General features: G+C 47.1%; 1 protein-coding gene across 1 annotated transcript in view; it reads left to right on the plus strand.

Annotated features, from left to right (window-relative positions):
- Positions 1–6,899, plus strand: part of abcc2 (ATP-binding cassette, sub-family C (CFTR/MRP), member 2) — a 57,816-nt gene extending 50,917 nt beyond the window's left edge. Inside the window, exons 30-32 of the mRNA XM_066651462.1 lie at positions 205–371; positions 2,900–3,094; positions 6,289–6,899. Coding sequence (XP_066507559.1) covers positions 205–371; positions 2,900–3,094; positions 6,289–6,418 — 492 coding nt within the window. The 3' untranslated portion in view covers positions 6,419–6,899. The remainder of the gene's footprint in view (positions 1–204; positions 372–2,899; positions 3,095–6,288) is intronic.
- The last annotated feature ends 5,928 nt before the right edge of the window (positions 6,900–12,827 follow it).

Raw genomic sequence — 12,827 nt, forward strand, 5'->3', positions numbered from 1 at the left:
TGTCAGGCGCTCTCTCGCAGCGAAAAATCAAAGGCATGTTTTAGACATGGGGGCGGAGTCTGTGCATCACGTGCAGGAGGAACATTTCCTTCCTCCATTCGTTCACACACACAGACCATTTCAGGATTACTGTGTGTGAGTGAACGAGAGCTTTTAATGGTGTAAATGTGTGTTTTAGTGGTGTAAATGTGTTCTGATCCACAGGACCCGGTTCTGTTCTCTGGGACTCTGCGGATGAACCTGGACCCCTTTGGGAAGGTCAGTGATGAGGAGATCTGGAAGGTTCTGGCGCTGGCTCATCTGAAGGACTACGTGGGGAGTCTGAGCGCAGGCCTGCAGCACGAGGTCGCAGAGGGAGGAGAGAACCTCAGGTAGGACTCACATCCTGCACTCACTGACCAGCAGTGTTCGTTTCGTTAATGAAAGCTATGACGATATATTTTTGTTTACAACTATTTTCATAACGAAAACTAGACAAGAACTAGATAAAGATCACAAATTGAAGATGAGATCTATGACGAAATGTTTTAGTCGGTAGAAACCAGGCGAGACAGACGTCTGCAGAAAGGATATAAACTTTTAATGAACAAATACATTAAAAACTAGACACATACACAGAGCGTACGCAGTGTTCTGTACTGAGAACGCTGCTTATAGAGTCCAGCACAGGTGTCTCCAGTCAGTACTCAGGGGAGGGGCAGCAAGGCCTGGCACTCTGAATGGACATCTTGGGAATGCCCGGGACTCATGGGAATTGGAGTCCGCAGGAGGAGCTGAGGCAATTGCAGTGAGGGACAGTGTAGCAGTTTTACACTTTTCATCAACGAATAAAAAGTAAATGAGAAAATGAAAGACTTATTTCTGGTTTGAAAACTCACTTCTCTTCACTACCTTACGCTCTGCTGCAGCGGCAGATACAGGCGGATTGTTCTTTGTGCCGTGTGTTAAACGACTTACCAGTCGACTGAACAGAAAGCTGCTGATTAATCTTAGTTAGTGAAGAGGAGAATCGATTCTTCGAGCATCGGGGAGTCTCTCGTATCAATTGTCAACTAATGATTCAGAGTTGAATCATTCAAATCAGTCGACTCAGTCTCGGTTTGCGATGCCTTCTTAACTTAATTCATTCATTCATTCATTATCTGTAACCCTTATCCAGTTCAGGGTCGCGGTGGGTCCAGAGCCTACCCGGAATCATTGGGCGCAAGGCGGGAATACACCTTGGAGGGGGCGCCAGTCCTTCACAGGGCCTTCTTAACTTAATGTTAATGTTAAATAAAACTAAAGCTAATTAAAACTCAGCTGCCAGACTTAACTGGTGACCAGCGGCGTCTGATTTAAACGTGTGAAAGTGTCAGATCTAGCCGTGTCCTCATGTTGCTCTGAGCCTGGTGGCACCTCTCAGTTGGATCTTCCAGGCTCTCAGCCCCGGGTCCTGCTGGCTACAATAACAGGGTCGGGACAGGTCCACTGTAGAGGCAGATGATTTCTGGACACGGGCTCATCCAACATCTCTTCTGAAATCATGGGTCTGTCTCAGACTCTAGAGAGCTGTCGACACGGAGAGCATTTAACCTCACAGTGTGCTCGCTCCTGACACGTGGGCCCGCCCAATTCTTAGACACATTAAATATGCTGCCTACTGAGATACCTTAATCTGGCTGAGTTTTAAGGCGACGTCAAACTGTTCATCTGCGCCAAGGCAATTCCATCATGCACTGCATTCACAACTCTGTTTCACTCTTCTCTCAGAGCCAAAACAGTTAAAATCAGAATAAAAAACAAAGAGCAGAATCCACGGCGCTGAAACTCTGAGGTGACACTCTCCATTGAGGGAAGTACAGGTCGCATGCAGTGTGTGAGAACAAGCCGTGACATCACTCTCTAACTACAGCGTCTCAGTAATCCACCTCATGAGGACAGACCACCGTTAGAGCGTTGCCTAGTTCAACATCAACCTACGGAGTCACTGCCTACTCAGGGAGCTCAGTAGGGTTTGGAACACACTCCGAGAGTCTGAATTCAGAGTGTCTCTACCCTCCTGGGAAAGTGTTTACAGTAGATTTCTAACATTTCTGTGAGCCTTCAGTGTGTTGACGCTTCCACACGTTTAAATCAGATGCTGCTGGTCACCAGTTAGGTCTGGTGGTCATAGTCGTGTCGAGTCCGGTCATGTTCAGTGAGTTCGTGTCGAGTGAGGTCATGTCGAATGCGTTCTTGTCGAGTGAGGTCGTGTTCAGTCCGGTCGTGTTCAGTCCGGTCGTGTCGAGTCCAGACGTGTCAAGTGAGGTCGTGTTCAGTCCGGTTGTGTCGAGTGAGGTCATGTTCAGTGAGTTCGTGTTCAGTCCGGTTGTGTCGAGTGAGGCCGTGTTCAGTGAGGTCATGTCGAGTGAGGTCGTGTTCAGTCCGGTCGTGTCGAGTGAGGTCGTGTTCAGTGAGTTCGTGTTCAGTCCGGTCGTGTCGAGTGAGGTCGTGTTCAGTCCGGTCGTGTCGAGTGAGGTCGTGTTCAGTCCGGTCGTGTCGACTGAGGTCGTGTTCAGTCCAGTCGTGTCGAGTGAGGTCGTGTTCAGTGAGTTCGTGTTCAGTCCGGTCGTGTCGAGTGAGGTCGTGTTCAGTCCGGTCGTGTCGAGTGAGGTCGTGTTCAGTCCGGTTGTGTCGAGTGAGGTCATGTTCAGTGAGTTCGTGTTCAGTCCGGTTGTGTCGAGTGAGGCCGTGTTCAGTGAGGTCATGTCGAGTGAGGTCGTGTCGAGTGTGGTCGTGTTCAGTCCGGTTGTGTCGAGTGAGGCCGTGTTCAGTCCGGTCGTGTTGGATTAGCTCTGGATCATAAACAGGCTCCACAGGTTTTAGATGATGCATCATTAACATTGTGGTGAGATCATGGATGTTCTGTCTGTTCCAGTGTTGGTCAGAGGCAGCTGCTGTGTCTGGCCCGGGCTCTGCTGAGGAAGTCCAGGATTCTGGTTCTGGACGAGGCCACTGCTGCTGTGGATCTAGAGACGGACGATTTGATTCAGGCCACCATCCGGCGAGAGTTCTCCCACTGCACCGTGCTGACCATCGCACACCGCATCAACACCATCCTCGACAGCTCGCGGTAAGCAGCACAGTGATTGCTCACTCGATTACTGAGCCAGCAGGGGGCGGCGGTGCGGTAAGACAGTTTCATTTCCCAGACTCCTTTGGGTGGGTCTGTGCTGGGGATCAGTGTCTGTCTCTGAAAAGAGAACAATCAGAACTAGAAGGTAAGAGAAATAAAGTGAATGTAAAAGAGACATATCACCCTCTGGATTTAACTGTTTGTTTGTTTTACCTTTTCTTTATTTGGAATCACATTACAGCAACGTGACATCAGTTTATAAACGTGATGGTCATGTTTAGATTCCTTTACAGTGTGAATATATTCACTAATTCAGTGGGAATCTGGCTCTAAAATATATTCATTTCTGAACAAGCCCCAGACGAATGGAAGTGATGGGCCTCCAACAACTGGAAGAGCCCTGGTTTTTACATTTGTATAAACCTCTGCCCTGGGGTTGAGCTGTGTTTGGTGCCTCTCTCTCAGGGCTGCGTCGTGATAATATCAGCATCATTTTTTAAACGGTGGAAATGGCTCTGAGGCGGAGGAAAGGGGAGTGGCTTCAGTCGTGTGGAGGGGGTGTGGCTACAGAACATCAGACGTACAGTAAACCACAGCGTTACGTGAGAAATGAAAGAAGCCTGTAACAACAGAAGGAGGAAACACAACTGATCTGTTCCACCTCCTCGAGCAGAAACACCCGCAAAAAGTTCAACAGCCAATGAGCTCCGACCCCAGCAGAGACCCTCCACTGACTCGACTCAGACACTGTTCTGAGTGTGTTTTGTTTTCTGTGGAGGTTTAAGGGCGGACTGTGTGTAAATGTCTACGTTTGAGATATTATTCTAGGGCCGTATCGCCCACCCCTCCCTCTCTCCGTCTCCTAAGAGGAGCTGCTCCCTCTCGCTCTCCAGCTCCCCCTAGTGAGCACACGGCTTGGATCCCAACCCCCAACACGTGTTACACTTCCACCATTCGATATTAACAACCAGAACATGAAACAGTGCACAGTTTAATTCCAGAACCTTCACCTTCTCAGTCAGAAATCCCCCTGTTCCTCAGAACTCTTCCTTCCAGCTGTGAAGGGCTCTTTGGGCACTGCCCCTCAGGACTGACCCCCCTCGCCTGCAGCATGTTTACCGTCAGACGGAGGTCAGGGGCAGTTTGAGTAAAGGGCAGAGGTGCAGATTGTGGAAAAGAGAGGAACATAGCGCTGACGGCTGTTTAAAGTGTCGGACCCTGTCCTCTCAGAAAGCCCGTTATTCAGGACAGAACCGTCCCATGAACAAACACACAGCTTCCTCGACGGCTGTAGAGGCCCGAGTGAAGGGACTCTGAAGCACACTGGGCTCGTGTTGCTCCCTGATGAAGCTCTGAGACCTGCTGCGGTGAGGGCTTTCTATTCAGGAGCTTGTTAGCACCGCTGTCAGAGCCCTGCTCTCTCCACACAGGCAGGTTTACAGAGACGGAGAAAGATATTCACATCTTTGGATGGTTTTTAATCCAGCGGTGTTTATTCAGTCCGTTTGGGTCCTTCCTGTGAGTCTCCTTTTTCCAAATTATGTTACAAATGCTGTGTGTTACAGCCAATGCTGTGGCTGTTAGAAGGTCTTTCCTTGGCAGAGAGTCGGGAGACGCTGGGGGTTTACAACGGAGGAGATAAACCAAGTGGACTGCATCTCTTCCTCGAGCAGTCTGACAGTACCTCAGTACACTCCCCCCTGTAACAAAAGGCAATGAACTCTCACCTATATTTACAATAAAATAAATCCCACAGGAGAAAGTCCAGGCCCCACGTCCTGTCCCCTGTCCTGCAGCGCCGGACTGACTCACCTCCCTGTACCCTTTAATGCAGCTGTGGCTTTCTGGACGAGGGCAGAAACAAATTCTGAAAATTGATGTAAACGCTTTGTATAAAAGCTCTGTGCAGCTCCCTGTTTCAGACGGAGGATTATTACTTTCACACGACGCCCACAGTGTCACTGAGAGCAGAACTGAGAGAGAGAGACATTAGGACGTAGCAACAGGAGAGACATTAAACACAGGAGAGACAGGAATGACAGGAGACACAGGAGAGACAGGACAGACAGGAGGGACATTAAACACAGGAGAAGACAGGAATGACAGAAATGACAGGAGAGACAGGACAGACAGGAGGGACAGGACAGACAGGAGAGACAGGACAGACAGGAGAGACAGGACAGACAGGACAGACAGGAGAGACAGGACAGACAGGAGAGACAGGAGAGACATTAAACACAGGAGAGACAGGACAGACAGGAGAGACATTAAACACAGGAGAAGACAGGAATAACAGGAGAGACAGGAGAGACATTAAACACAGGAGAGACAGGACAGACAGGAGAGACAGAAATGACAGTAGAGACAGGACAGACAGGAGAGACAGGAGAGACGTTAAACACAGGAGAGACAGGAGAGACAAGAGAGACAAGAGAGACTGGAGAGACAGTACAGACAGAAGAGACAGGAGAGACATTAAACACAGGAGAGACAGGAGAGACGTTAAACACAGGAGAGACAGGAGAGACAAGAGAGACAAGAGAGACAGGAGAGACAGTACAGACAGAAGAGACAGGAGAGATATTAAACACAGGAGAGACAGGAGAGACAGGAGAGACATTAAACACAGGAGAGACAGGAGAGACATTAAACACAGGAGAGACAGGAGAGACATTAAACACAGGAGAGACAGGAGAGACATTAAACACAGGAGAGACAGGAATGACAGAAATGACAGGAGAGACAGGAGAGACATTAAACACAGGAGAGACAGGACAGACAGGAGAGACAGGAGAGACAGGAAAGACAGGAGAGACAGGCCAGAGGAAACAGCAGAGACTGTCTACAGTTTCAGATCACTCCCAGCTGTAAAACATCACTGCTGTGAAACTGGACTCGCTGACCACAGCGGCACAGCGCCAGTGCTTCAGCTTCTCAGCAGAGAACCCAGAGTGGACCCGACCCGAGGGAATATTAACTAACCATTGGCTGAGACGTGTTTGGAGTCCGCTTGAGTTCAGTCACTAAAACTGATTTTAAATCCTGAATAAAAGACCTGAAGCATGTGCTGTCCCTGAGGAGGCCATCCTTGGCTTTTAAACCCAGGACCGAAGGATGGAGGACACAGGTCCAGCTCTGAACTGGTGGTCCCGAGGTTCCGCTCTCTCACGCCTCTGCCTTTGTTTCCACAGGGTGATGGTTCTGGACGCTGGGAAAATTGTGGAGTTTGATTCGCCCAGCGCTTTACTGCGGAAGCAGGGTCACTTCTTCGATCTGGCCAGAGAGGCCGGAGTGATTTCGGCGCAGTACACGGCGCTGTGAGGAGGACCGAACGGACCGGACCTGCTCCGACTCAAAGACATTCTGCTGTGGTGACCACCACTGAGTCCTGTTTGATAAAGATCGTTCTGGACAAAATGTAGTTATCACTCTGGGACGCTTCTGGAGCCTCAGGTCAATCAGAGACTGTGGCTGAGCTGGAGGAAAGGAAGGGGTTAATCCTGTTTGTTTTTACCTGCTCTGATTTATAACCTGCCCCTGAGAGACTTAAAGGAACCAGGAGGAATCAGATCAGCGCTGACGCTCCGATCATTTCTGCTTCGCTTCTGTTTCAGTGTGCAGCCTTTTCTGCAGCAATAAATGCTTTATAAACACACTCATAACATGTTATAATAGAGTTACAATGTTTCATAACTTTGTTATAACATGTTTGTAATGTTTACACAGTTATTAAACATTCTAAACATTTTCTGAATGTTTCTAGACTCTTATAAATTTTCATTCATTCATGAGGCTTTATGAACCTATTATAAATATATTTAAAGTTACTTATAACACTTTTATAATATGTTTATAATGCCCTATGAATGCATTCATAGTTTATTACACATTCAGGAGGTCTTATAAACCAGTTACAAATGTGTCTTTAGATTCTTATAAACATTGTTATAAACATCATGACATTTATAAATTTTTTATGAAGGTGTTAATAATGTAATACATTTGTAAGACTTTATAAACACAGCTGTAAATATTTATAAAACTGCAAATAGTGCAAATGTGTGGATTCTTATAACATGTGTATAACATTCTTTTCATAAGCCTCAATCATCCAAATGCATGGTAAATAGTTATGAAGTGTTGTACATGTTTCTAACAGTTTATAGCTTATTTATAACTTGTTATTACTGTGTTATACACTTGGTAAAGACTTCAGGTGTGGGATTTGTGTCTGAACAGGGTTGGTCTAGTCCTCGAGCACCAGACTGATGTCAGACACAAGTGTTTATAATTTCACACACGAACGCAGCGATATCACAAACGGTGGCGTGGCGTTCCACCCCCGTTAGGTTCGTTGGTTTCTCCCAAATCAGAAAGCAATTCTGAAGGAGCAGTCAGGTGGAAAATTGAGCGGCTTTTGCCTTTCGCTGTTTGTGATTCCTTTGCAGGGGTCAGGTCTAACAAGAGTTCTGGAACAAACCTAAGTTGTTTCCCATTTGACCAAATTTGACCTCTCCTCCGTACAACACTCTACGCCACGGAGCGTTTAACAGATTCACTGGTTAAAACTAAAGAGGTTAAACACTTCAGTAAGTTCAGTTCCTGTTCCAGCGAGAGCTGGACGCTGCAACAAGGAAGGAACAAACTCTACTGATCTGTCTGAACTGATGACGGGGCTGTGTTCAGTCCCAAACAACAACAACAACACGCCAATACACCATGAGTAAACACCGCTTAACGTTACTGCCGCCGTTGTTGTGGTTTCCACAGTCCACTGTTCCCCTTAGAGACGGGGTTAGAAAACAACACCGGGAAGTGAGAGTAAAAGATCACGTCGTGCCTTGCTGAGTCAAACTGAGCTAATGCCATACAGTGGAAAAGCGCCATTTGCAAAATCCAGTGCTCTGAAGCAGCTGCTCGAGCTCAGGGTCTCCATGCTCAATGCCAAGTGTCAGCTCTAGGGGCTTAAAGAACCCCACAGACCTGTGTCTAGATCCTTGAGGATGAGTTGGAGCGGTGTTTGTGATCAGGAGCTAATCCATCATACAGCACCTGACCTCCCTGATGTTGATGCTGAATACCATCAAATCCTAACTGCAATGTCCACCCAAGGGAGGACAGACTAACTTTCTCTAATGAGTGTATGATTTTATTGAAATGAGATGTTTATATTTACATCTGCTTTGAATTGACTTCATCCAACAGTTACCGCACTGTTCTCATAAACAGGCCACAGGGTGGCGCTGCTGAGAAGTGTCTCTTCACAAGGCTTTCACAAAAATGTGGACATGCAAGGACAAGGCCACTGCGGCAAGTCCAGGGTTCTGTCTTCACTGTCGTCCAAGAGGAAGGAGACGTGACGTTAATAATCAAACACAGAGACTCTGAGGGATTAACTGCAGAATGTCACCTTAAAGACACAGTCGCTTCTTACTCACACACACCGCTCCACCTTAAAAGATACAGTCGCTTCTTACTCACACGCACCACTCCACATTAAAAGATACAGTCGCTTCTTACTCGCACGCACCGCTCCATCTTAAAAGATACAGTCGCTTCTTACTCACACACACACCGCTCCACCTTAAAAGATACAGTCGCTTCTTACTCACACGCACCACTCCACATTAAAAGATACAGTCGCTTCTTACTCACACGCACCACTCCACATTAAAAGATACAGTCGCTTCTTACTCACACGCACCGCTCCACCTTAAAAGATACAGTCGCTTCTTACTCACACGCACCACTCCACATTAAAAGATACAGTCGCTTCTTACTCGCACGCACCGCTCCATCTTAAAAGATACAGTCGCTTCTTACTCACACACACACCGCTCCACCTTAAAAGATACAGTCGCTTCTTACTCACACGCACCACTCCACATTAAAAGAAACAGTCGCTTCTTACTCACACGCACCGCTCCACCTTAAAAGATACAGTCGCTTCTTACTCACACGCACTGCTCCACCTTAAAAGATACAGTCGCTTCTTAGTCACCCACACCTCTCCACCTTAAAAGATACAGTCGCTTCTTACTCACACGCACCGCTCCACCTTAAAAGATAGTCGCTTCTTACTCACACACAACGCTCCACCTTAAAAGATACAGTCGCTTCTTACTCACACACACAGCTCCACTTTAAAAGATACAGTCGCTTCTTACTCACACACACAGCTCCACCTTAAAAGATACAGTCGCTTCTTACTCACACACACAGCTCCACTTTAAAAGATACAGTCGCTTCTTACTTGCACGCACCGCTCCACATTAAAAGATACTGTCGCTTCTTACTCACACAAACCGCTCCACCTTAAAAGATACAGTCGCTTCTTACTCACACAAACCGCTCCACATTAAAAGATACAGTCGCTTCTTACTCACACACCGCTCCACCTTAAAAGATACAGTCGCTTCTTACTCACACACCGCTCCACCTTAAAAGATAAAGTCGCTTCTTAGTCACCCACACCGCTCCACCTTAAAAGATACAGTCGCTTCTTACTCGCACGCACCGCTCCACCTTAAAAGATACAGTCGCTTCTTACTCACAAACACCGCTCCACCTTAAAAGATACAGTCGCTTCTTACTCACACGCACCGCTCCACCTTAAAAGATACAGTCGCTTCTTACTCACATGTACCGCTCCACCTTAAAAGATACAGTCGCTTCTTACTCACACGCACCGCTCCACCTTAAAAGATACAGTCGCTTCTTACTCACATGTACCGCTCCACCTTAAAAGATACAGTCGCTTCTTACTCGCACGCACCGCTCCACCTTAAAAGATAGTCGCTTGTTACTCACACACACCACTCCACATTAAAAGATACAGTCGCTTCTTACTCGCACGCACCGCTCCACATTAAAAGATACAGTCGCTTCTTACTCGCACACACCGCTCCACCTTAAAAGATACAGTCACTTCTTACTAACACGCACCGCTCCACCTTAAAAGATACAGTCGCTTCTTACTCACACACACCGCTCCACCTTAAAAGATACAGTCGCTTCTTACTCGCACAAACCGCTCCACCTTAAAAGATACAGTCACTTCTTACTCGCACACACCGCTCCACCTTAAAAGATACAGTCGCTTCTTACTCACACACACCGCTCCACCTTAAAAGATACAGTCGCTTCTTACTCGCACAAACCGCTCCACCTTAAAAGATACAGTCGCTTCTTACTCACACACCGCTCCACCTTAAAAGATACAGTCGCTTCTTACTCGCACACACCGCTCCACATTAAAAGATACAGTCGCTTCTTACTCGCACACACCTCTCCACCTTAAAAGATACAGTCGCTTCTTACTCACACACACTGCTCCACCTTAAAAGATACAGTCGCTTCTTACTCACACACACCGCTCCACATTAAAAGATATAGTCGCTTCTTACTCACATGTACCGCTCCACCTTAAAAGATACAGTTGCTTCTTACTCGCACGCACCGCTCCACCTCAAAAGATAAAGTCGCTTCTTACTCACACACACCGCTCCACCTTAAAAGATATAGTCGCTTCTTACTCACATGTACCGCTCCACCTTAAAAGATACAGTCGCTTCTTACTCGCACGCACCGCTCCACCTCAAAAGATACAGTCGCTTCTTACTCACACACACCGCTCCACATTAAAAGATATAGTCGCTTCTTACTCACATGTACCACTCCACCTTAAAAGATACAGTCGCTTCTTACTCACACACCGCTCCACCTTAAAAGATACAGTCACTTCTTACTCACACACCGCTTCACCTTAAAAGATACAGTCGCTTCTTAGTCACCCACACCGCTCCACCTTAAAAGATACAGTCGCTTCTTACTCACACGCACCGCTCCACCTTAAAAGATACAGTCGCTTCTTACTCGCACGCACCGCTCCACCTTAAAAGATACAGTCGCTTCTTACTCACAAACACCGCTCCACCTTAAAAGATACAGTCGCTTCATACTCGCATGTACCGCTCCACCTTAAAAGATACAGTCGCTTCTTACTCGCACGCACCGCTCCACCTTAAAAGATACAGTCGCTTCTTACTCGCATGTACCGCTCCACTTTAAAAGATACAGTCGCTTCTTACTCACATGTACCGCTCCACCTTAAAAGATAGTCGCTTCTTACTCGCACGCACCGCTCCACCTTAAAAGATACAGTCGCTTCTTACTCACACACACCACTCCACCTTAAAAGATACAGTCGCTTCTTACTCACACACACCGCTCCACCTTAAAAGATACAGTCGCTTCTTACTCACACACACCGCTCCACATTAAAAGATATAGTCACTTCTTACTCACATGTACCGCTCCACCTTAAAAGATACAGTTGCTTCTTACTCGCACGCACCGCTCCACCTCAAAAGATAAAGTCGCTTCTTACTCACACACACCGCTCCACCTTAAAAGATATAGTCGCTTCTTACTCACATGTACCGCTCCACCTTAAAAGATACAGTCGCTTCTTACTCGCACGCACCGCTCCACCTCAAAAGATACAGTCGCTTCTTACTCACACACACCGCTCCACATTAAAAGATATAGTCGCTTCTTACTCACATGTACCACTCCACCTTAAAAGATACAGTCGCTTCTTACTCACACACCGCTCCACCTTAAAAGATACAGTCACTTCTTACTCACACACCGCTTCACCTTAAAAGATACAGTCGCTTCTTAGTCACCCACACCGCTCCACCTTAAAAGATACAGTCGCTTCTTACTCACACGCACCGCTCCACCTTAAAAGATACAGTCGCTTCTTACTCGCACGCACCGCTCCACCTTAAAAGATACAGTCGCTTCTTACTCACAAACACCGCTCCACCTTAAAAGATACAGTCGCTTCATACTCGCATGTACCGCTCCACCTTAAAAGATACAGTCGCTTCTTACTCGCACGCACCGCTCCACCTTAAAAGATACAGTCGCTTCTTACTCGCATGTACCGCTCCACTTTAAAAGATACAGTCGCTTCTTACTCACACACCGCTCCACCTTAAAAGATACAGTCGCTTCTTACTCGCACGCACCGCTCCACCTTAAAAGATACAGTCGCTTCTTACTCACACACACCACTCCACCTTAAAAGATACAGTCGCTTCTTACTCACACACACCGCTCCACCTTAAAAGATACAGTCGCTTCTTACTCACACACACCGCTCCACATTAAAAGATATAGTCGCTTCTTACTCACATGTACCGCTCCACCTTAAAAGATACAGTTGCTTCTTACTCGCACGCACCGCTCCACCTCAAAAGATAAAGTCGCTTCTTACTCACACACACCGCTCCACCTTAAAAGATATAGTCGCTTCTTACTCACATGTACCGCTCCACCTTAAAAGATACAGTCGCTTCTTACTCGCACGCACCGCTCCACCTCAAAAGATACAGTCGCTTCTTACTCACACACACCGCTCCACATTAAAAGATATAGTCGCTTCTTACTCACATGTACCACTCCACCTTAAAAGATACAGTCGCTTCTTACTCACACACCGCTCCACCTTAAAAGATACAGTCACTTCTTACTCACACACCGCTTCACCTTAAAAGATACAGTCGCTTCTTAGTCACCCACACCGCTCCACCTTAAAAGATACAGTCGCTTCTTACTCACACGCACCGCTCCACCTTAAAAGATACAGTCGCTTCTTACTCGCACGCACCGCTCCACCTTAAAAGATACAGTCGCTTCTTACTCACAAACACCGCTCCAC

This window comes from Hoplias malabaricus, chromosome 2 (genome assembly GCF_029633855.1).
Source record: "Hoplias malabaricus isolate fHopMal1 chromosome 2, fHopMal1.hap1, whole genome shotgun sequence".
Lineage (NCBI taxonomy): Eukaryota > Metazoa > Chordata > Actinopteri > Characiformes > Erythrinidae > Hoplias > Hoplias malabaricus.